The sequence below is a fragment of the Melozone crissalis genome, unplaced genomic scaffold (genome assembly GCF_028551555.1).
Source record: "Melozone crissalis strain CALT ecotype California unplaced genomic scaffold, PUWL_Pcris_2 ptg000063l_1, whole genome shotgun sequence".
NCBI classification, from domain to species: domain Eukaryota; kingdom Metazoa; phylum Chordata; class Aves; order Passeriformes; family Passerellidae; genus Melozone; species Melozone crissalis.
In genome coordinates this window covers 10,289,319-10,309,505 of record NW_026535841.1, presented here as the reverse complement: position 1 = coordinate 10,309,505, position 20,187 = coordinate 10,289,319, and the positions used below count along the sequence as shown (strand labels likewise).

The following is a 20,187-nucleotide window of genomic DNA, read 5'->3' as shown; positions in this document are numbered from 1 at the left end:
GCTTGGCAGGAAGCTCAGCACAGATCTCAGACACCTACATCTCTGTAGCCTGCCATGTAGTTCCACACCCAGCACATGCAATCCTTTAGAGGAGGATCTCCAAATGATCCAATCCCCTTGTCCTTCCTGGCATGCCTGGGGTGATTGAGTGCTACAGGAACTACATCAGGACCTACTTCAGAGCTGTGGTGCTCAGGGTGCTCCTCACACCCAGGGTGGCCTGGCAGTGCTTTCTGTTGCTGTGTCTGGCACAGCAGGACAGAGCTGCTGCATTCTGAGCATGTACCAGGACCTGCACCCCCAGGAGAGGTTTCAAAAGCAGTGCCAGACCTTGGAGCTGGGGTTCAGTGACTGGATGGAGGGCACTGCAATGAGGCTGAAGCGCTCATAGAGGTACTCGTTGGAGGAGCTGCCCTTGAGCAGAGCAAAGGGAATGAGGTACAGCTCTCCCTCCAGAACGAGGACCAGCTGGCGGTGGCGGCCCACAGGCCCACTGGAATGCATCAAACCCTGAAAAGAAAGAGCAGAGAATTAGTTTGGCCCTTTCACTGCACCTGTGTCCCTGCCTGCATTTCCCAAGCATCAGGCTCTGCTCTGACCCTGTGTCAGTTTGGAAACACCCACACCAGAACCACGCTCTGTGTGACACATGAGCACGTCCTGTGCAGCTGGGCTGCTGGCCAGCTCCAGGGGGACAAGGGAGCACTGAGGGCACTGACCTGTCCGCTCTGGGTCATCACCCCGGCCTCAGCCCACGTGGGGCCCAGCCTCACCCTGGTACTGCAGCCCCTTCTGCTCCAGCCTGAAATCTTGGCTAACCCCAACCACATATGCTTTGTCAGTATTGTCATCATCTTTCCTTTGTCACAGAATATTCTTTCTGATATTGAATTTCTAAAAAGCCATTTCCTCTGAAGAGCCAACCATCTACAGACAGATTGTGTCCATGGCCTGCACTTCCAGACACTTGACATCATCAACAACCCAGAGTCACTAAAAGACCTAACCAGGAAGCATCTCATGGACGGAAGTGAAGCAGAGAGATCAGTCAATAGGGAACATGCAGCAGGGCACAAAATGTGGCAACTGCTCCTGGTCCTATGTAACTGTGGAAATTTATTCATCTAGTGTATCATAAAAACAGTTCAGTTAGTTTTCACTCCAGGAAAGAGTAATTTCAAAGCACTGAGATTTGCTCCAGTTTAAACACTGGCAGCCCACAAAACCAAAAAAAAGGCAGGAGTAGATCCCTGTCTCTAGGTAGTCACTAAGACCCCTTCCACCCCAGACTGTTCTGTGAAAATACCACAATTCAGAAATCAGCCTCAAGCTGTCTGTTCTTGCTTTCCCACAGTGAGAGGGTTTTGGTGCCTGTGCAAAGCCTTACTCCTTCCATGGGTCCTATCAGTAAGTCGTAGAGAGCACGGAGGGGGGGCTTGGTGAAAGAAGTCTGCCTCCTTGGAAGTGATGATGTTCCATCCTTAACAGGAGACATGGTACTGCTGAACAGGCTGGTCATGCTCTGACAGCTCCTGTGGGCAAAAGCCAAGGGAGAGGTTAGCTGCAGGAATCTGAGCTGCCCTGACTTCTGACAGTGACCCTGTCACCCAGGGCACTCTGCTCTCTACGATGCTTCATGGGAGGACTTGAATCTCCCATTCAGCTTCACACCTCAGTGAGCAGTGACACTAATGGCAGGATGAATCAGCTGCAGACAGCACATGACATTGTGTGGAGTTTCTCTCCACACTCCAGTGCCTCAAGTGCTGCTCCCAGCTGCTCCTGCACACCTATGGGCAGCAGCTGTGTGCAGGCAGGCATGAGACCCACTGACAACTGACCACAGCCACAGGAGGATCTGCACAAACTGATCTGGTGATGCCAGAGGAAATGTGACAGCAGGCAAACCACGAGACATCAAAATTCTGCATTTCTGCCACTGCTGAGCAACACCAGGTGCCCATTTCTGATACTCCCACAGAGCCCTGCCCATCATCTCCTGGCATCAGCAGTCATAAGTGCCCTGCTGGAAATGAAGTTGCCCCATTCTGGGCTCACTAGTCCAGCAGCTGTGCTCCTCAGAATTGTTATCCTTGGCTTGGGACCATTTTACATGAAAAGGGTAACTTTCCAAAACATTTTAGCAGGTGGACCTCAAAGGAAAGGTGGGGAGGCCTGGGACATACCCCAGCCATTTCTGATACATACCAACACACAAACTCAGAAATTGCATTTTCCCCTCTCTTTCTCCCCTTAGCTGCTGCTACCAGCCTTCTGACCCAGCTCACATCATGCCTAAAACCTACAGTTCTCTGATGAGAAAAATGCTCTTACCACCCACAAGGAATTTCCATCTTATGGGCACACAGGAATAACCTCAGAATGCCAAGAGAAGCCTGGTGTCTGACTGCCCATGCTCTCCAACCCAGAGATTCCAGTGACAGTATGAGTATGCTGCTCCTGCTGCTGCCTAGAGCTGCTGGAAACTCATCTGGGGGATTTGTGCAACAGGGGATCAGCACAGGTTTGGTGCTGTTTGCACCCCTCCTACCCATCTGCCCCACTTCACTGCAGCACCTGACTGCAGGGTTCAGCTTTATGAAGCACAGATTTTAACATCAGATCAGGAAAGAAAATCTGTGCAGGGATATCCAGTGGTATCCAGGACCTTGTGCCCCAATCCTCCCTGAGTGGCTTGTTGCCATCAGGCAGTACTTGCCAGCCCCACAGCCCACGTTCAGCCATTGTTATACTCTCATTTACTGCAGGGAATTGGGGCTTCATTGCTCCCATCAGCAAAGCCCTCCTGCATCTTGAGTTTCCCAGCCAAGCAGCTCCAGATTTATTTCTTCACCACTCAGATTGCTTTTTATGAGAACCAATCCAAGGAAGCACCATAAATCTCTCACATCTCCTGCCTCTGTGTGTGTCTGTGTACACAAAGAGTGAGCAAATCCACAGGGGAGGATGGACAGATCTCTTGTGGCAAGTGGAGCTGACCAGGAGCCCTGCCCAGCCCATCCTTTCCCCCCAAAGAAGCCAACAAAAGGTGCACTGATGATTTGCACCTTGCTCTTGCAATGCAGAGGATTCCCTGATGTCTGAACAGTGAAATCTCTCATTTGGAAGCCTCTGCTCAGACTCTGCAGTGCTGCTGATTTATAACCCTTTGTACAGGCAGCCCAGCCTGCAGCAAGCAGAGAAACAGCACAAACAGGCAGGGCTGAGCTCTGCTCCCTGCCTTTGTCTTGGGGATGCAGGAACAAAGCAAAGCCTCAGAGAACAGGCTCAGAGTGACCCAGCAGCCTCACAGGTGCTGGCCCTGCCTGCTGAGGATGAGTGGCTGGGCCCAGGCAGAAGGAGGGGTTCATCCCAGAACCAGCACAGAGCTGCTCCTGCCTTAGCACTAATTAGGATTTTGAACAAGTTAAATACTCCCCATGGCCATTGGGAGGGCTGGAAGTCAGGCTGGTGCTGCAGGGGTCTGACAGCCTTGGGAAGCTGGATATCCATCAATCCTTCCTCAAAGAGACTCTTCCTAAAGATGCAGCCCTAAATCCACATCAGGGCCTAGACACATACAAAGCTGCAGGAAGCTCCAGAAAACAGCCAGATCTGAGCTCCCTGAGGATCATTTCAAGGATCCATAAGTATACTATTCTCTGCATAAAAGCATCTACCCTGAATTCAGGGCTCAGCAAGCCAGCTGCAAACAGATGTGGCAGTGTTAGCTCCATCCCCAGGTCTCCCTGCACAGGCAGAAGGAGAGGGGCAGGCAGGGAGGCCATCCAGCAGTGTCTCCTTATTTTTTCACCTCAGTGCTCATTGCAAGAACATCACAGACACGATTGCTTCTAATGCTTCCCCTGCTTCTCTTCTGGGGGTGCTTTTAGTTAAATACCCAAGATGCCCCATCCCTGGGTTGCTCCTAAGAGCTGCAAACTACTGACTTGACAAGACACCTGAGCTAAGCTCCTAGGTCTGGATTCAAAGTAATGCATGTGGCTCCTGTGAAGCAGAAAGACAGATGTGGCATGGTTGGCCACTGCAGTGTTCCTGAAGATTAGCATTCCCTGGAACAGAATCATATCCAACTTTCCCCTGTAATCAGAAGGACAATCTCCTCTCTTTCTAAGGCTGATAAAATAGCAAAACATCTCAGCAATTCTGGGGATCTGCCTGTGTAATCCAAAACTAGCAAGTACTCATAGTCCTTCATCAGTGCAGCAGCTTGAACAAAAATGCTTGTGGATTCTGAAAAGAAAACCAGGCCAGTTGCTGGTGCCAGCAGGCAGCTCCCAGTTCTGTGGGGATGCTGTAACAGTTCACAAGCTCCAGTGGTGGCTCACAACACTCCAGGCTGATCACATTTTCTTTTTCAGCTGAGAAAAGCCTAGGGTGTCCTGTGCTCATAAACCACAATCGAGCACAGATCCAGTCAGAAACCCTGGGTTGCATCACGCAGCCACACTGGAAAAATTCTGTCCTCAATTTTCTTTCCAAATGGTTGCCTTAAGCCCTAATCAGCACAGTCATGTGAAAGGCTGAGAACAAGGTTTAAGAGGCAGAAAATGAGTGGAGATTTGCAGCTAGTACAATCCTGTAACTCTGGAAATGCAGCATATTCCCACCTAATTGGTACAACACTTGAGAACAACAGAAACATGTATTTCTGTAACAAATGTGCAGGAGAGAGCTCCAGGCTCTGCATCTCACACACAGCAGGAACAAAACAATTGCTTGGAGTCTCAAAATCAGCCCTTGGCCAGGAGAAGAGCAAGTTCAGAACAGCTTTTCCTCTGGACAGTCATCAGTTACAACGGGGACCAGTCCTTGCTGGCTCTGCCCTCGAGCACTGGCTGCACCTAAACTTGCAGTTTGGAGAGAAGCCCATCACCCAGACATCTCCTGCTTGCTGATCCCCACAGCAGTGCTGCATTCTCACCTGTTCAATAGGTTGTTCCTGCTGACCATCCTCAGGAAGCCAGTTGGATCAGTCATCGAGTTCAGCTTGTTATTCATCTCCTCAAACTGCTGGTCCATGATATCCCCAGCCTCACTCTCTGTCTCGCTGCTAGCACAGGCTCTGGGGGGAATCAGTGAGATGAAGGGTCACTGATGCAAGAAGGAGCAACAGCTTGATGACAAATGCTTGGCCAGTCTGAGCAAAAATGTTTTTCAAACAGAAGCTTAACCAAACATTAATGCCAAATCTTCCCTGGCTTGCCTTTTGTCAGGCATATAAGACAATACCAGCCCCATTTCCTCCTCTTCTGGGATTCCTCAATGTTTAGTGAGTGGCACACACAGGTGGGAGTGCAGGACCCTTTTGTGCACTGCAGGCAGGGATTTCTAAAGCTCCAGCACAACAGTGAAAAGCTGAGTCTGCAGGAAACACCAGCTCAACCCTTATCTGCCTAAGAACACGTGTGAGCACATCCTTTCCAAATCTCCACAGCTCCACATACTTCCTTCACATAGCAGAGGGAGCTGTGCTGCCACTCCTGTTACACAAAGAGGGAAAGCACACAAAGATTTTCTCTATCATTGCCCCAAGTGCAGCAGCAATAGAGAGAAACAACCCAACAATTCTGAATTCCCAGTCTCCTGACATTAATATCTGAATTTTCTCAGTGCAGTTGGGGTGTTCATGGTGGGCTGGGTTGGGCTCAGTGAGCATTCTGCATGTCAATCATTCTCTCTGTTTTGTACGCTTTTGTTGTTAATATTGTTGCTGTTACTGCTTGTTTCCTTGTCTCATTCCTGTTTCCAATAAATTGTTCTTATCTCAACCCACGATCTTCATCTTTTGTGCCTCCAATTCTCTTCTCCAGCCACCAGGAGGGAGACAGGGGGAAAAAGCAATCAAGCAGTATTGGGGTTTGGGGAGTCTCAGTGGGAGAACCAAACTGGGGAGTCCCATTCCTAAACCACAACAATGGCACATCACAAACCTTGGAATTTGTACATTTAGGATAAACTTAGGATGCTACTGATGAAGCCTCCTTGCATCCCATTTCTGCTTCTTTTTTGGGTTCCTGACAGCTTGAAGCCTCTCCTCAAGGGCATGTTTCCCAATAAAGAGCACAGAATTAAATGAAATTAATGAACACACAACCTGTACTTGTGCAGGCAACCAGAGCTGCATCTCTGCTGCTGTATGGATCATGGATCTCTTGTGAGTGAACTTCCTGGTCAATATGATTTATAACCTGGTAAGTCCTGACAAAAGCCAATCACTTCATGAACACTGAAATGGGGACAGCTGAACCACAGACGGGGGTTAAAAAAAATCCAACAGAAGGGGGAAAAAGGAAGAAGAAAATGTTGTCAACAGCTTTCTCCCTGCACATTTTTCCTCCAGTTGAGGCATGCTCAGCTCTGAGTCCTGGCACAGTTTGGAGTAACACTCACAGCTCCTTAAAGAGGCAAAAATCTTGAGTTCATGAACCCAAGAGAGCAGGTCACATGCTCTCCCTAAAGAGAGTGGAGTCTGTTCTGACACAAGTTCAAGCAGATTTTAAAATTCCTTACACTTCTTTTTTTTTGCAAGAATGCATTACTTTAAGGATTAATTAGACCAGCTGAAAAGAAGCCTTTCTAGCAGAACCTGAAGGCTGCAGTGTGGAACTGAACATCCTGTGCATCCCTTCCCCTCCAGAAAGTGTGAAGCCATGCTCTGGAGACTCAGCACTACCTCTGACCCTGCTCACAGCAGTGTGGACACACAAACTCTTCAACCTGAACCCCAGAGCCCTCCAGCAAGCCAGGACTGAGCAGTCAAGCTCCTTCCCATGTGCTGTGCAGATTCACACCCTGCTGGGCAGAGCCTGGGGCTGGGACTGAGCCTGGCAGCTTCTGCTGGGGGGCTGTGGAATCAGCAGGGCTGAGGGAAAGAGGTTTCAAAGTAGAAAGTGATGCTCACCCACGTGGAACAGCCAAGATTTGTTTGCTTGATCCCCTGCACATGATTTTGACATGGGGAAAGAATGTCTGCCTATGATTGTACCACACTGGTCCAAGGATCTTGGACACAAGCATTAAACCCAGAATCCTAAACCAAAAAACATACCACTACCACAAGGTGAGGAAGAAGCTGACATCCCTGCAAATTAAAAACTCATCCCAGAACCTGAAGACTGAAGGACTGCCTTTGCCAGGAGGAGAATCTGTGGTGACAAACAGTTAAGGAAACTAAAAACTGTATGTGCAAAACTGCTGCATGAGGCCCAACTGCAGATTTCAGTTATGGATCTTGTGTATCTGCATGTCTGCAGGGTAAGACTCAACAATCATCATGTGGGTTCTAAATTATTCACTCAGCTATAGCCACAAGTCACATTGGGGAGTGGCTAGAATTTTTATGGTATTTGCAGTTTTTCAAAACAAATCATTGAAAGAGAATTAATTACACTGGAAATTAAGCAGGATGAAATCTGTCCATATGCAGTCAGACATGGCACCTGCCTCCTCATCCAGTCCACAGATTGATCACACACCCTGTGGGTTTGGATGTTATTTGCATGTGCATGGAGTTGTTTGGAAGGAAAATAATCACGGTTACAAAAACAAAGCTTTTTTTTTTTTTTTGTTGCTGCACTGAAAATTTGCCCCTTCTCTGACTCTCAGTTCTCAGACTTCTCAGTCAATTAGCTCATCCCAAAATGTTATAAATTCAGAACCCCTGATCCCAACTCACCTGGTGTAGTAGGAATCCACCCCCAGAGCCTCCCTCACGCTGGAGATGTGCTGCTCCAGTGCTGAGTTTGTCAGTGTCTGCAGGGCCACGCTGTTGACTTCATGGAAGTCCCCAGCATTTTCTGTCAGGCTGTCACCCAGATAATACTCATGGAATTTCAGAATTCCTGCAAGGCACCAGAACCAGGAGTTATTTCTGCAGGGCTACAACAGTGCTGCCAGCAGCTGTCTAAGAAGATGGCACAGCCCCAAGCATTTGGCATTTCCAGCAAAAATGGGGCAAAGTGTTCTATGCCAGGTCTCCCCTGAACTTCTCCAGCATTTCCAGCCTTGTTTTTAAAATCTGGGTTTGTACTTTGCAGATAATGGCTCAAAGGCACAAAGGCAGAGGAGAGCTTTTACGAGATGCTCAGAATGCCTTTGCTACTGCAGCACTCATATAAATTATAAACCAGATCTTCCATACAAGCCCCTACTAGAGTAATTCACATTTCAATTGATGCACATGAAAAATACCTATTAATAGCCTCTGAGAAAATTAACTGAACACACAAGGCTGAACAAGAGTGTTGTTACTAAAGCAGAATCTCCTCACATCACACACAGTGATTTCACTCTATAAAAGGAAAGAAGATGGATTAAAGCACAGTGAATTATTAAAAGATAGCATTTCACAATGGGTAAACCAGATAAAGGCCACTTCCTGTTTTGCTGAGAATTCCACTGCTACTGCAGATAAAACCTTCCTGCTTTCAGACTGGTCTATTCTTCCTGAGATAATTAATTCTGCAGCCTGTGATCAACAGTAAAAGGCTGCTCTGGATGCCTTAGCAGCATCAATTATTACACACAGTCAGAGAAGAGCAGAGGAACAAAGAATAAAGCAACTCCTCCTGCAGCCACAGCAGCAAACACAGCAACAGCCAAGAGGTTCTGAGGGTCCCACATCAGTGGGACAGTGAGGACCCTGGGCTGCCACTGCAGCTGCTCCCTCTGTCAGTGAACAAGAACAGGTCACCATGGCTGGACCAGAGTCACTACTGAAGGGCTCCCAACAAAGTTTCCTGAGCAAAACACACAGCCTGTACCCTTCCCATCACCTGACAGAACCTTCAAAGAGGCAGTCACAAACCATGGACTCAAACACTGCTTTTCTCCAAGACTCACTCTGGGCAAGGAGGAGATTGATCATGATGCCCAGCGGCAAATCCTACACTTGATCCATGTAATTTTAATACGCTCAGCCTGATAGTGATACTATAGAATTATTGGCATTTTATTGTGCAAACTACAGCCCTGAAGAGCCAATTAGTGACTGGATGCAGAGCAGGACAATCCCATCTTCACTCAGACACTGCAAAACACTCCCAGAAAGTGTTTCTTCCAACCACTGTCATCCCATCTAAATCAGGCATGTGTTAGTGCTTCCTTCCCTTTCTGAAGCATTTTTCATGCAGTCTAAATAGTGCTTTTTATCTCCCTAGCTTTGTCATGATGAAGGACGGCAATTATTAAATTATATCCAGAAAGAACTTGTTAAAATTTACAGTCATCACTTTATTAGATAATGAATAACAGCTGTCTGCAAAAAGCAATCCTCTTCAAATTAATCCTCCTTGCTCCTCTGTGATAAGTGTTTCCACATTCATGTGAGGATCAGGCAGCTCAATGGCATATCAGGAAGTGGGGATGCCCTTCTGTTTTCTGCAATCCACTTCAGTGAATAAACCTCAAAAGCTTTTGGAAGAATAAAGCACAGAACTATAATTAAAGTAGGGATTCTTAAGCAGAGAAGATTCTCATTGAGCCAACACACTTGGAATTTCATTACTCTTCTGTTCTGCCCTGTGGGAAATATAGACAGATTGGAGGTTTGAAAAATGAAAATATTAAACATTTCCATCTCCAGGTGAACATCAAAGTCCTGAATAAGCACTTCTGAGTCATTACTGCTGTGGCTATGCCGTAGCTTTTAGTCTATTCAGCTTTAAGGTACTAGATGGAAATGATTCCCTCCTACATTCACTCTGGTCCCAAATTCATTCCTCTCCTCCCTATTCCCAGGCTCTTGTGTCCAAAAAGGATCTCACCTGCCCCAGGAGCCAGCAGCCAGCTGTACAGATAACCTGCAGCCAGTGAGTAGTAGAGAACAAGTCCCCTCTGGCCATTCACAGTCTCCAGGACCTGGTCAAGGGTCACAGGAGAGTAGGGATCTGAGTCCTGCTGCCCTGTCTGACGTTCCACGAGCAGGTCAGCAAAAGCTCTTGTTCGTCCTCTCTCTGCTACTGCCAGTGCCTCATCATGGTGACCTGAAAAGACAAAGCCATCTCTCACACCTGACACAGGTGTGCTCTGAAGTGCCACATTCACGGAACAGGGACAGCTGCTATCCCGATCCCAGCCTAGGGAAGCAGTGCCACTTATTTCCCAAAAGAGCAGTCTCTGCACTGGAACACGGTCTCACAGAATATATTTGCTGCAGGCAATAACACAATGAACCACAGAAAGGCAAATCAATGGGGGAAGGAAAGAAAAGGAACCAAAGGTGCCCCAAACCCAAAGAGAGAAACCTATATTGCTGTCCTGAACAGAAATGCTGTGCTGTTGGACAGCTGTGGAGCAAAGGACACATCAGGAACTGCCACCCCACAAATTCAGCCTCAGCATCTGAAGGCATCTCTTACCCAGGCTGACAAGAACTCGCTGCAGGGCCTGATAGGAGGATGTCTGCAGGTCAAAGAGGGACAGCTTGTAGTCAGTGCTCAGCTGCACCTCGTGGCGGATGGTCTCAAACAGCGCGGAGGCACGGTACAGCTGGGAGGGAAAACAGCCACAGTCACCTCCTCATGGACCTACACAGCCCTGCCAGGGCCAGCAGCCACCCCCTCAGGATGGGGAGCTCAGCCTCACAGCCTCCCTGGACATTTTCTTCCCAGAGAACAGGAAGCACACGGAGCAGACCATGGCCTACCTGATGCTGGGACTCCTCCAGGTTCCCGCTCGCCCACAGGGAGAGGCCGAGGCCATGACGGATTTTGGCTTCATCTTCTCTGCGACCCAGCTGCTCTGCCAGCCTCAGTCCTGGAAAGAATCAGAGTGAGAAAGTGCCAGAGGGGAGAAGGGGCTGTGGTCTCAGTTCCAGGGGGTTTCTGTGCAGGTAGAGACAGCTGTGGAGCTGCCAGCACTGGGACAGAAAGCAGGGCAGCACCAGTGGTGGGGTGGCGAGCAGGGCAGGGACAGCATCAGGGTGACCAGAGGGGCAGTACCAGTGCTGGGCAGCTGCTGCCAGCCCTCACATCAGCACCAGCACGAGAGGTGACAGACAATTCCATGGATTGAGCCCTCCCTAAGTGAGGTTAAGGCACCAGCCCCTGAGACACACTCAGTAAGCCCCTATCAGAAAGTTCAACTTTTAAACCCTAAAAGCCATACAGAGAAACAAAATCACACTGAGCTGTCAAACAGTGCCAGAAAAGACACCTCTTGCCACATTCCTGACTTGTTTCCCATCAGCTCTCCCCAGCCCTCTGGCAGGCTCTGCATGGTTTATGCGCTGAGCACAGGGCAGGGGCTGGCCTGAACGACCTGGAGCTCACTTCACTTCCAGCAGCACTTTCTGTGCTGTCCCCGCTTCCACACACTCCAAACCTCAGCCTTGGTGGACCCTGCTGACAACAGGGACACCTCCTCTGAGGCACCTCTGGTTTCCCCCAGCCTGGTGAGCAGGGCCCTGGCTGTCACCACGCAGCTCAGCAGCAGCTAGCACTCCCAGGCTATGCAGGAATTCTGCAGCACACCAGGAGAAGGAGCTGTGTTTCGTTTCTCCCCTTCCAACAGCATACTGGAATCCTGCCAAGGTCAGTTTCAAGAAAACCAAACTAACTGATGTAATACATCCTTCGGCCTCCAGCTTCATACACTCCAGCTCATCTGCTGCATCAGAGCCCACAGTCTGATCAGCTGCTGCCTGCATGCTGCACCCCTTGCAGCAGCACAGCTCCCAGGCCAGCACTGACCCAGCACTCAGCAGTGGCAGACAGCTCCTGGACACCTCAGGCTGAATTTCTCTCACCTTTCTATCAACAGCACTTGTTTTCACTCAGACTTTAGGGGAACTCATCCACTTTGTCTCACTCCTAGGTGAACATGTTAGAAGAGCAAGGCATAAATCTATCCTAACAGACCTTTCAGGATCAGAGAGATTCATCAGAATCCTCTGAGATTTTCCCAGAGCCAGATCCTGGTATGCAATGCCATTTATAGAGAAGGTTTACACCTTCAGGCACAAATAAGCTTTACAAAGAGACTCTGCTAGGTGCAGTCTAGATTCATGCCCTGAGGAAGGCATATATCATGCTTTGTCTAGAGGACACGAAGAAGGCTCCACCTGAGATAGCACACTGGCTGCAACAGCTCCACAGACAGCTACTCACAGATGCTCAGCAGTGGCTGTGGATGTCTGCAAGAGCTTCTGCACGTCTGTTTATTTCCAGAAGTGATCAAAGGCCACTGTCAAACACATCCTTTTTGAGCCATGCTTACAGTACCTCACCTCTCCCTGTCTTCAGATCTCCCTTCCACCCTTCTGACCCTACATTCTCTATTGTGCAACTCATCCTCTCACCTTCCTGCAGGTACATCACAGCCTGGGAGTAGTTCTGTAAAGCATGATGAGTCCTCCCCAGGCTGCTGTAGGACACGGTTTTGGCCACGAGGTCGTTCATCTGCGCCGCGATGCTGAGGTGCTGCTCCTGATACACCACGGCCCTCTCGTAGGTGCCCAGGGACTCGTAGGTGAGGCCCAGGTTGCCGTAGGCACGGCCCTGCCCCGCGGGGTTCTTGGTCTCCTCGGCGATCTGCAGGTCCAGCTGGTGGTACTGCAGGGCTGTCTCGTACTCGCCCATCTGCTGGTAGACCCCGCCCAGGCCACAGGCGGCGTCGCTCTCCAGGGCTCGGTCCTTCATCTCCCGGGCGATGTTCAGCTGCCTCTCCAGGCATGAGATGGCTTGCTCGTAGTTGCCCAGCTGGCTGTGTAGGCTCCCCAGCTCCCCGTAAGCCTGGGCTTTGTTAAATGCCTCCCCCAGCTCGTGTGCCACTACGAGCCTCTTCTCAAAGCACACCAGAGCTTGCTGTAAACTTCCCATGGCCCTACAAGGGAAGAAAACAGCAGTGTTTATTTTGTCGGTATTTCCTTGAAAGAAGGTGTTTTGCCATATCCCCTGGAGGCCAGGGGCTTTCCCCCAGTAGACGTCCCCAGCACTTTTGAATCAACCTCCTCCTCCTCTCTGAGTACTTCACAATTTGAGCTGTCAGCAGAGTCCTCAGCATCCACAGGACTCTAACTCACTCCTGTGTCACATCACGCTATGTGTGTGTGTGTGTGTGAGGCCCTCAGACACACCCCATCAGCACCACACTGCACTGATTGCACTTGTACTTCCCTGACACCAGAACACACGTGCAGCTCCTTACCTGTGCCCACTGCCCAAGCCTCGGTAGGCCTTGGCCTGATCTTGCATACGGTTCAAGCTTTGAGCCACAGACAGGTACTGTTCATAATACTTTATAGCTTCCTCAAAATCTCCCAGAGCCTCATAACAATCTCCCAGGTTCCCATAGGCTCGGCCCCGATCCAGTACGGATTCGTTCCCGCTGAGCTGCTGCAGCGTGGCCAGCTGCTGCTCAAAGTAGCCAATGGCTTCCTCCATGACATTCATGTTCATCTTGGTAATGCCCATGTTACCGTAGACCTGGGCTTCGATGCTGGGGTCCTTCAACTTCTGCCCCAGCTCCAGCTGCTCTTCGTAGCACTTGAAGGCCATGGTGTACTTCCCAAGTGACATGTACACTGCAGCGAGGTGACCATGTGCTCTGCATTCACCCGACATATCCCCCAGCTCCTGGTACACCTCCAGCTCCTGCGTGTGGTAACCCAAAGCCTTGTCACACTTCTGCACCATCCTGTATGCAGAGCCCAGGGCTGCATAGGCATTGGCTTCCAGTCTCCTGTCTTTAACGTGATGGGCTAAGCTCAGCTGCTGCTCATAAAATTTTATTGCACCATGTACATCTTTTTTACAGACAAAAATATCCCCCAAGTTCCCCAGAGCTCGGAATTTGGCCTGGGAATTGTTCAGAGACTGTGCCAGGGACAGCAGGTACTTTTGACACTCCTCTGCTTTGTTGAAGTCCATCAAGGCTTTGAAGGCCAGGCCCAGGTTGCAATAGGCTTTGGCTTGGCTCAGCTTGTCATGAAGATCCTTTGCTAGGGCAAGATCCTGCTCGTAGTACTTAACAGCTTCCTCATAGTTCCCGAGGCAATAATGGGCATAACCAAGGTTGTGGCAAACCTTCCCCTCTCCTTCCATGTCCTGCAGCTCTGGGGACAGGTGCAGGTACTGCTCATAGTAGGGAGCCGCCTGCACAAACTCTCCCCGTGTGCAGTGGAAGTTGCCCAAATTGCTGAGGGCTCGTGCCTCGCTCTGGATGTCCCGCAGCTCCCGGGCGATGTTGAGATGATTCTGGTAGTGCTGCAGAGCGCGGTCATGGGCCCCCAGAGCCTGATAAGCCACAGCCAGGTTGCCGTGTGTGGATGCCTGAGAAGCTCGGTCGTTGACTTCCATGGAGATCTGCAGCTCCTGCCGGTGGTACTTGACGGCCTGGTCGTACATGCCCAGCGCGTTGTAGGCGTTGCCCATGTTGCCGTAGGCCCGGCCCTGGGCCGCGTAATCGCTCAGCTCCTGCGCTATGGACAGGTGTGTCTTGTGCAGCCGCAGAGCCGTGTCGTAGTCACCCTTCATCTGGTGAATGATTCCTGGAAAACAGCAGAAACCAGCTCAACAAACACAGGGCCCTGTACGAAACCTCTGCAGCACCCTGCACGCCAGGGCTGCCTGCAGCCTGGCCCCTTCCCTGCTGTTTGTTCAGCCCTTCTGCCTCCTTGCTTCTAACAGGGAAAGCGCAGGGAAGGTTTAGGTTTCATGTTATACAAAAGCACCCATTCACCACAACAACCAGACAGTCTGGCCCTATAAAATCACTGTTTATTTCCAGAAGTGATACCTGGTAGCTCCAGAGCTCAGACTCAACACATTCAGTGAGACAGCACTTGCAGATGCTTTTCAATTTCAGTTGAATCATCCTGCATTTGTTATGAGACATGGGAACAGGAGCTCTGATTCTGCTGATGATACCACCTACACTTCAATTAAACTCTGTGCTAATAATGCCTGTGGCTACTTTGCAAACACCTGTGAACAAGCCTGGGGGTTTGGGAGCCACTGAAGGAGGCCCTGCAAATGTTTTTTGACATTAATTCCAGAAGCTTCAAGAGAAAATATCTGGCATCTTTGGGCAACATGATGAGCACATGAAAAGAGGCACAGAAGTTCTCTTCGAGCTGGAAAGAAGCAGCACCAAGAGACTTTAAATTGTGTTCTATTAATAATGTGAACTGTCTTCTCTTCATCATAGTGAGAACCCTTAAAACTGCAGAGGCTGGAAAGCCTGGTCTCCACATGGAGCCTGAGTGTTTGGAAATACCAGATGCTTTGCAAAGGTTAAGAACCTGAAACTTCTGGTTAAACTCCACGTCTTTTGAAAGGTTGATAGCTTGTGCCTCATCCTCAGTCCATCACCTCCTGCTCACCTCATCCCAGAGTGCAGAGCATCTCCCTGCAGAACACTGCAGCAGCTGGGCTCTGTTACACTCCATGTCTGCCCTGCTTAACACTGGATCACACACTAAAGGGTGCTTTCCATCTGCATTAGGGAAATGCAACAGAAAATGTCTGTTGCTTCAGCAGAGAGGCCAACTCTAACATTCTGGCCTAGAAACACACATTTAGATACATTTTTTTGCCTGTCAGCAGGGTTATTTTGATGAGGTTTTGTTTTGCATGTGGATTAGATGAAAGAGACAATTAAAACTTGACTTTTTGATTGGTACTGGATGCATTTTAAACAACAATAATAGGGTGTCTCAACAAGAACTGCATGTTCCCTTTCTCCAGTATAACTTAACTGTGACAGAGAAGACAAAAAATACAGCCAAATAACAGCTGAAACGTGAGACCCCGCGCTCCGAGAACTATTCTAACACAAAGTGTGGAGTGGCTGAGTCAGCATACCAACTCAAAGTTATATTTAGGCTAAAATCCAACACTGAGAAACATTCTCTGCTGCAGCAGTCCATCTCTCACATCTCTGGGTCTCCCCAGGACTGCAGCCACAGGGTCCCCAAGACAAGGTCCCACACTGGAGAAGAGATGGGGAGTGTGGTTTGTGCTTTGCTGCTCATGCAAGGTCTCCTCTCCCAGCCCTCCTGCCTGCTGGGTGCCGTCACATTAACAGAAGCCTTGCTCATGCTCACTGCTCTCTCACGCTAAGCTGCCCACAAGCATTTTTGCATCACAAACCTATTCTGCCCCACGGATCCGCCTCAATTTGTGTAAAGGAGGAGATTTGCAACACTAATTAAAAAGCTGTGATTGTTTTGTTTTCTGCAGTTCCCCTTATCTTCTTCATTCAGCTCCTGAAGACTCAGCTACTAAGAGAAATTAAGTAATTCATCAAGCTCTTTTCAATTACCTGCTGTTGATAACATCAGAGTACAATTAGCATCTACAAATGAACCAAGTGCCAACTGCCAAGCAGAAACAGGAGCTGATTTACAGCGTGGGGCAGCCTGCAAGGGCTGGGATTCAGGGGCTGCCAACAAACACTTATTTTGATATCCCAGCACCAGCCCTGCTTTGCTGTTCTCAGCCAACTGAGAACACATCCCAAAAAACAGCTGGAAAACTGGCAGCACAACTGCCACAGCCATGGCAGAGATGGAAATGCATCCTTGGTAACTCCCACATCTGGTGCTGTGAGGCAGCAGGAGAAATTAGGCTTCACTTGAATGGAACTCAGCCTCTCCCAGCCTGCCAATGCTGCTCCTTAGGAGAATGCAAGACTCCTACACCCTAGTATTTCAATGAGTATATTTGGAAAACAAACTTAGTAAACTGATTTGATCCACGTGTCTCTCAACTGACAAGGCAGCAATATATCAACATATCGTGATGACAAGCTCCCAAAGAAATGGCCAGGTAACAAGTCACATCACTTCTTGCATTAGTGCAAGAATTACATTTATTCCTAACTCCTGAAGAGCTCCTCAAATGCATTTTATCTTTTCATTTCCCTTTTGCTGTGAGTTTGTGCTTTCTAGTGTTTTTCTAAGGAATTTAATAATTGAACACGGAATACAGTACAGCAGCACACAATCTGCCAAGGGCCTGTTTAATTTATTAAGGCAGCCTGGTGAAACTGGGGTGACAAAGAAGAGAGCACACAGCAGATCTTGGCTATCTTAGCAGCAGCTCTCAGCATCCCATGACAAATTCTGTTCTGTGTCAGGACCTTACCTAGATTGGAGGAGGCTCTGCCTTCAGCAGCTCGGTCCTGCAGGCTCTCAGCAATGTGCAACTGCTCTTCATGGTACTGCTTAGCCCTCTCCAGGTCTTGCATACATCGAGCTGCATGGCCCAGGCCAGCATAAGCTCTCATCTCAATGGCCTTCTCAGCCAGCTCCTGGGCCAGCTCCAGCACGTAGTTGTGGTAGGACATGGCCTTGTCAAAGTTCCTGCGGTAGTGGTAAGCACTGCCCAGGTTGCTGTAGGCTCGAGCCTCCTCCCTCTTGTTGCCCAGCTCCTTGGCGATCTTCAGGTGCTGCTCGTGGCACTGCACTGCGTTCTCAAAGTCCCCCATGGCGATGTACACTGCTCCCATGTTGCCCAGCTCCCGCGCCTCGGAGAGCTCATCCTTGGACTGCTTGGCGAGGAGCACACACTGCTTGTGGCTGGCCAGGGCGTTGGGGTAGTCCCCGATGGCTGTGTACACGTGGCCCAGGCTGCTCAGTGCTGAGGATGCTGCCTGCAGGGGAAAGGGAGACCATGTAAGTACAAGCACTCATGGCAACAAGTCAGATGGCCCCAGTCCTAGATATCAAAACCATGAGAGGCCATTCTGGTGAAAGAATGTGACTACCAACTAGAAAACCTGCTCCCTGCAGCTCTAAACTGCTCAGGGCAGCTTCTGTGGAGGCAGCAGGAAGGGATGGGGTTGCCTCAGGAGGATGTGGGTTGGACTACTTCTTTCTTTGATGTGTGCAGTGTGTGTTTGTACCTGGCAGAGGGGAAGGACAGCACTGCAAAGATGCAGAGACTACTGAGGAGACAGAGTGATTGTTGTAGTTACCAACATCTTTCCATACCTCTGCTTCACCAAGCACACCATGCTCCAAAGAGCACAGCTCTTATTGTGCAGCATCAGGGTCCTGAGCCCCACACAACCTTGGGAATGCAGAAAAGACAACAGCATTTCAGTAGCTGGATCCTCTGTCCCTTAGGCACACCTTACCTAAATATAGTGCTGTGAAAACCCAAGTTCCTACCACCAAGAAACAGCTGTATTTAATAAGAGAAATTATCTGAGAATCAGATTCTTTTGGCCTCTGCATCTCCCAGGATGCAGACCTGCCTTCCACCTGGCAGAGCCAGAGCTCCCAACCAGTCAGCAGGGCAAGGAGCCAAGGGCAGGGATGTGCTCCTCACACACTGCTGCCTCAGCAAGGCTGCTCACCCCAGTGCTGACCCCCACTCCTCTGCAGTTCCTGCATGTGCATCTCCTTTGCTGCCCAGCTGTGACCCAGTTCCAAACCTCCCAAAAGGAGCTGTCAGGGTGAGGGCAGCAGCTGGCCAAGGGCTGCCACTCACAGCTCCTGGGCAGTCCTGGCAGCGGCCCCAGCTCCTCCTCAGTGCAGCCAGAGCAGAGCAGCTGCTGTTGGTGTGGCCACAGGCAGAGCTGGGACTGGGTTCTGCTCCATGCTGGTCACACTGGCTGCAGAACTGGGGTGGTCTGGCCCTGGACAGGCTCTTCAGCAGCACAGTGACATAAATTCTTGGCTGACAATGTGAGGGAGAGCTCTTAGAGAGTTTGTGGGGGCCTATTTGGAGGCTGCTACAAAACCAACACAAAAATTATTGCTCTGAATTGGACTCCATTTTTACACAAATCTTCATGAAGCTTAATATATACAGAGTGTTGAGTCACTTGCAATCTAAGTAAGGAAGAAAAGGGAAAAAACCAGATACATGCAGCCATCTTTTACAGACCCAGACCAAAGTGGGGCCCATTACAGGCCTCAAGATGCATCAGAGCTCCCTTCATCCTAAAAGGAAGCATCATGCCCACTGCTGTGGAACAAGGCAGCAGCACTCCCTGGGCTAAGAAAAACCCTGTACAAGGCTGTGAGAACTGATCCAGCCTGATAGTTCAGAAATTCTGCAGGACTGGCCACCACCAGCAACAGAACTCCTGTTATTGCTGGGAAGAGAATAGAAATGCCTTTCTGGAAAACAAGGAGTCAGTGAAATCTGGTGTCTCCTGGGGCTGCTAAAATAAAAAAAAGTGGACATCCATGCGTGCAGATCGCTGAAGAGATGAGCTCTGGCCAAGAGCCATCAGGCAGAGACTCAGATGATGTTAATGGGCTATGGCTGGGGAAAAGAGGCATAAATGGAAAGCAGCAGATCTCAGATTGTGTGTGCACAAGAGAAACTTGACAGAAGCAGGGACTGCGCATCCCGCACATGGGAAGAAATCTTTAGGATGTCTCCTAGAATGGGAAGCAGATGATAGGAATTGAAATTTGTGAGGCTGGAAATGTTTATTCTTAGGGCTCCTAATCCCTTAGCCCAAGAGCATGCCCAGGCTCACATTAAAGACCTAGAATGAAGGGTACAAGCTTGGCAACCATTCTCCGAGCATGCAAAAACACTTGGCTGACATGCTTGAGTGCCCAGGGCTGGATTATCTAAACAAGGATGTGGCAGGAGGACTAGTGAAGCAGAAAAGAAAAGTAAGTTGAAGGAGACAAAAAGAGAAATAGAAAATAAAGGGTGAAGAACTGATGAAAAATAGCACAACTTGATTACAAAGCTGAGGCTGTTTTTTGTGGCTCACCCAGACACACAGACAAGGCAGGAAGGCCACCTCTGATGTGTCCTTCATTCCAATGGTCCTCATGTTTTATTCTGCACCAGCTTCCACTGTTACCTGACCTGAGAACAGCCCTTCTCAGTCCTCTGGGAGTCAGCATGAGGGCAGCCTGTGGCACTCCTGGCTTCCCCAGGCTGGGGCTGTTTGTGCAGCAGGAATCCTCAGCAGGTTACCCATCAGTGCTCTGTGTGCTCTGGGGGCAGTAAGGGGAGCTTGGCCTTACAGCAGTGTTTAGGAACAATTTGGTGATAACATCAGCTGGGTGACTCCAGTGACTCACTTCAAGGGATTAGGAATATATATATAATATGAATTTATCCAGAAGATAAATTCATGACTGTGTATTTAATAAAATCCTCCACATTACAGGATCCACTGGGAACCCCAAGTGGCTCAGCCCCAAGAGGGATGGGGTGTTCCCTCCTCACTGCAGGGAGAGCA

At 49.5% G+C, this 20,187-nt stretch overlaps 1 protein-coding gene across 2 annotated transcripts in view; it reads right to left on the bottom strand.

The window, feature by feature from the left end:
- Nucleotides 1-20,187, bottom strand: part of TTC28 (tetratricopeptide repeat domain 28) — a 75,503-nt gene that overhangs the window by 11,714 nt on the left and 43,602 nt on the right. For both annotated transcript variants that reach the window (XM_054288589.1, XM_054288590.1), the window contains exons 5-14: nucleotides 17,112-17,619; nucleotides 13,171-14,512; nucleotides 12,323-12,846; nucleotides 10,670-10,779; nucleotides 10,383-10,512; nucleotides 9,789-10,007; nucleotides 7,700-7,865; nucleotides 4,946-5,086; nucleotides 1,388-1,532; nucleotides 331-510 (exon numbers count right to left, since the gene is read on the bottom strand). In XM_054288589.1, coding sequence (XP_054144564.1) covers nucleotides 331-510; nucleotides 1,388-1,532; nucleotides 4,946-5,086; nucleotides 7,700-7,865; nucleotides 9,789-10,007; nucleotides 10,383-10,512; nucleotides 10,670-10,779; nucleotides 12,323-12,846; nucleotides 13,171-14,512; nucleotides 17,112-17,619 — 3,465 coding nt within the window. The remainder of the gene's footprint in view (nucleotides 1-330; nucleotides 511-1,387; nucleotides 1,533-4,945; nucleotides 5,087-7,699; nucleotides 7,866-9,788; nucleotides 10,008-10,382; nucleotides 10,513-10,669; nucleotides 10,780-12,322; nucleotides 12,847-13,170; nucleotides 14,513-17,111; nucleotides 17,620-20,187) is intronic.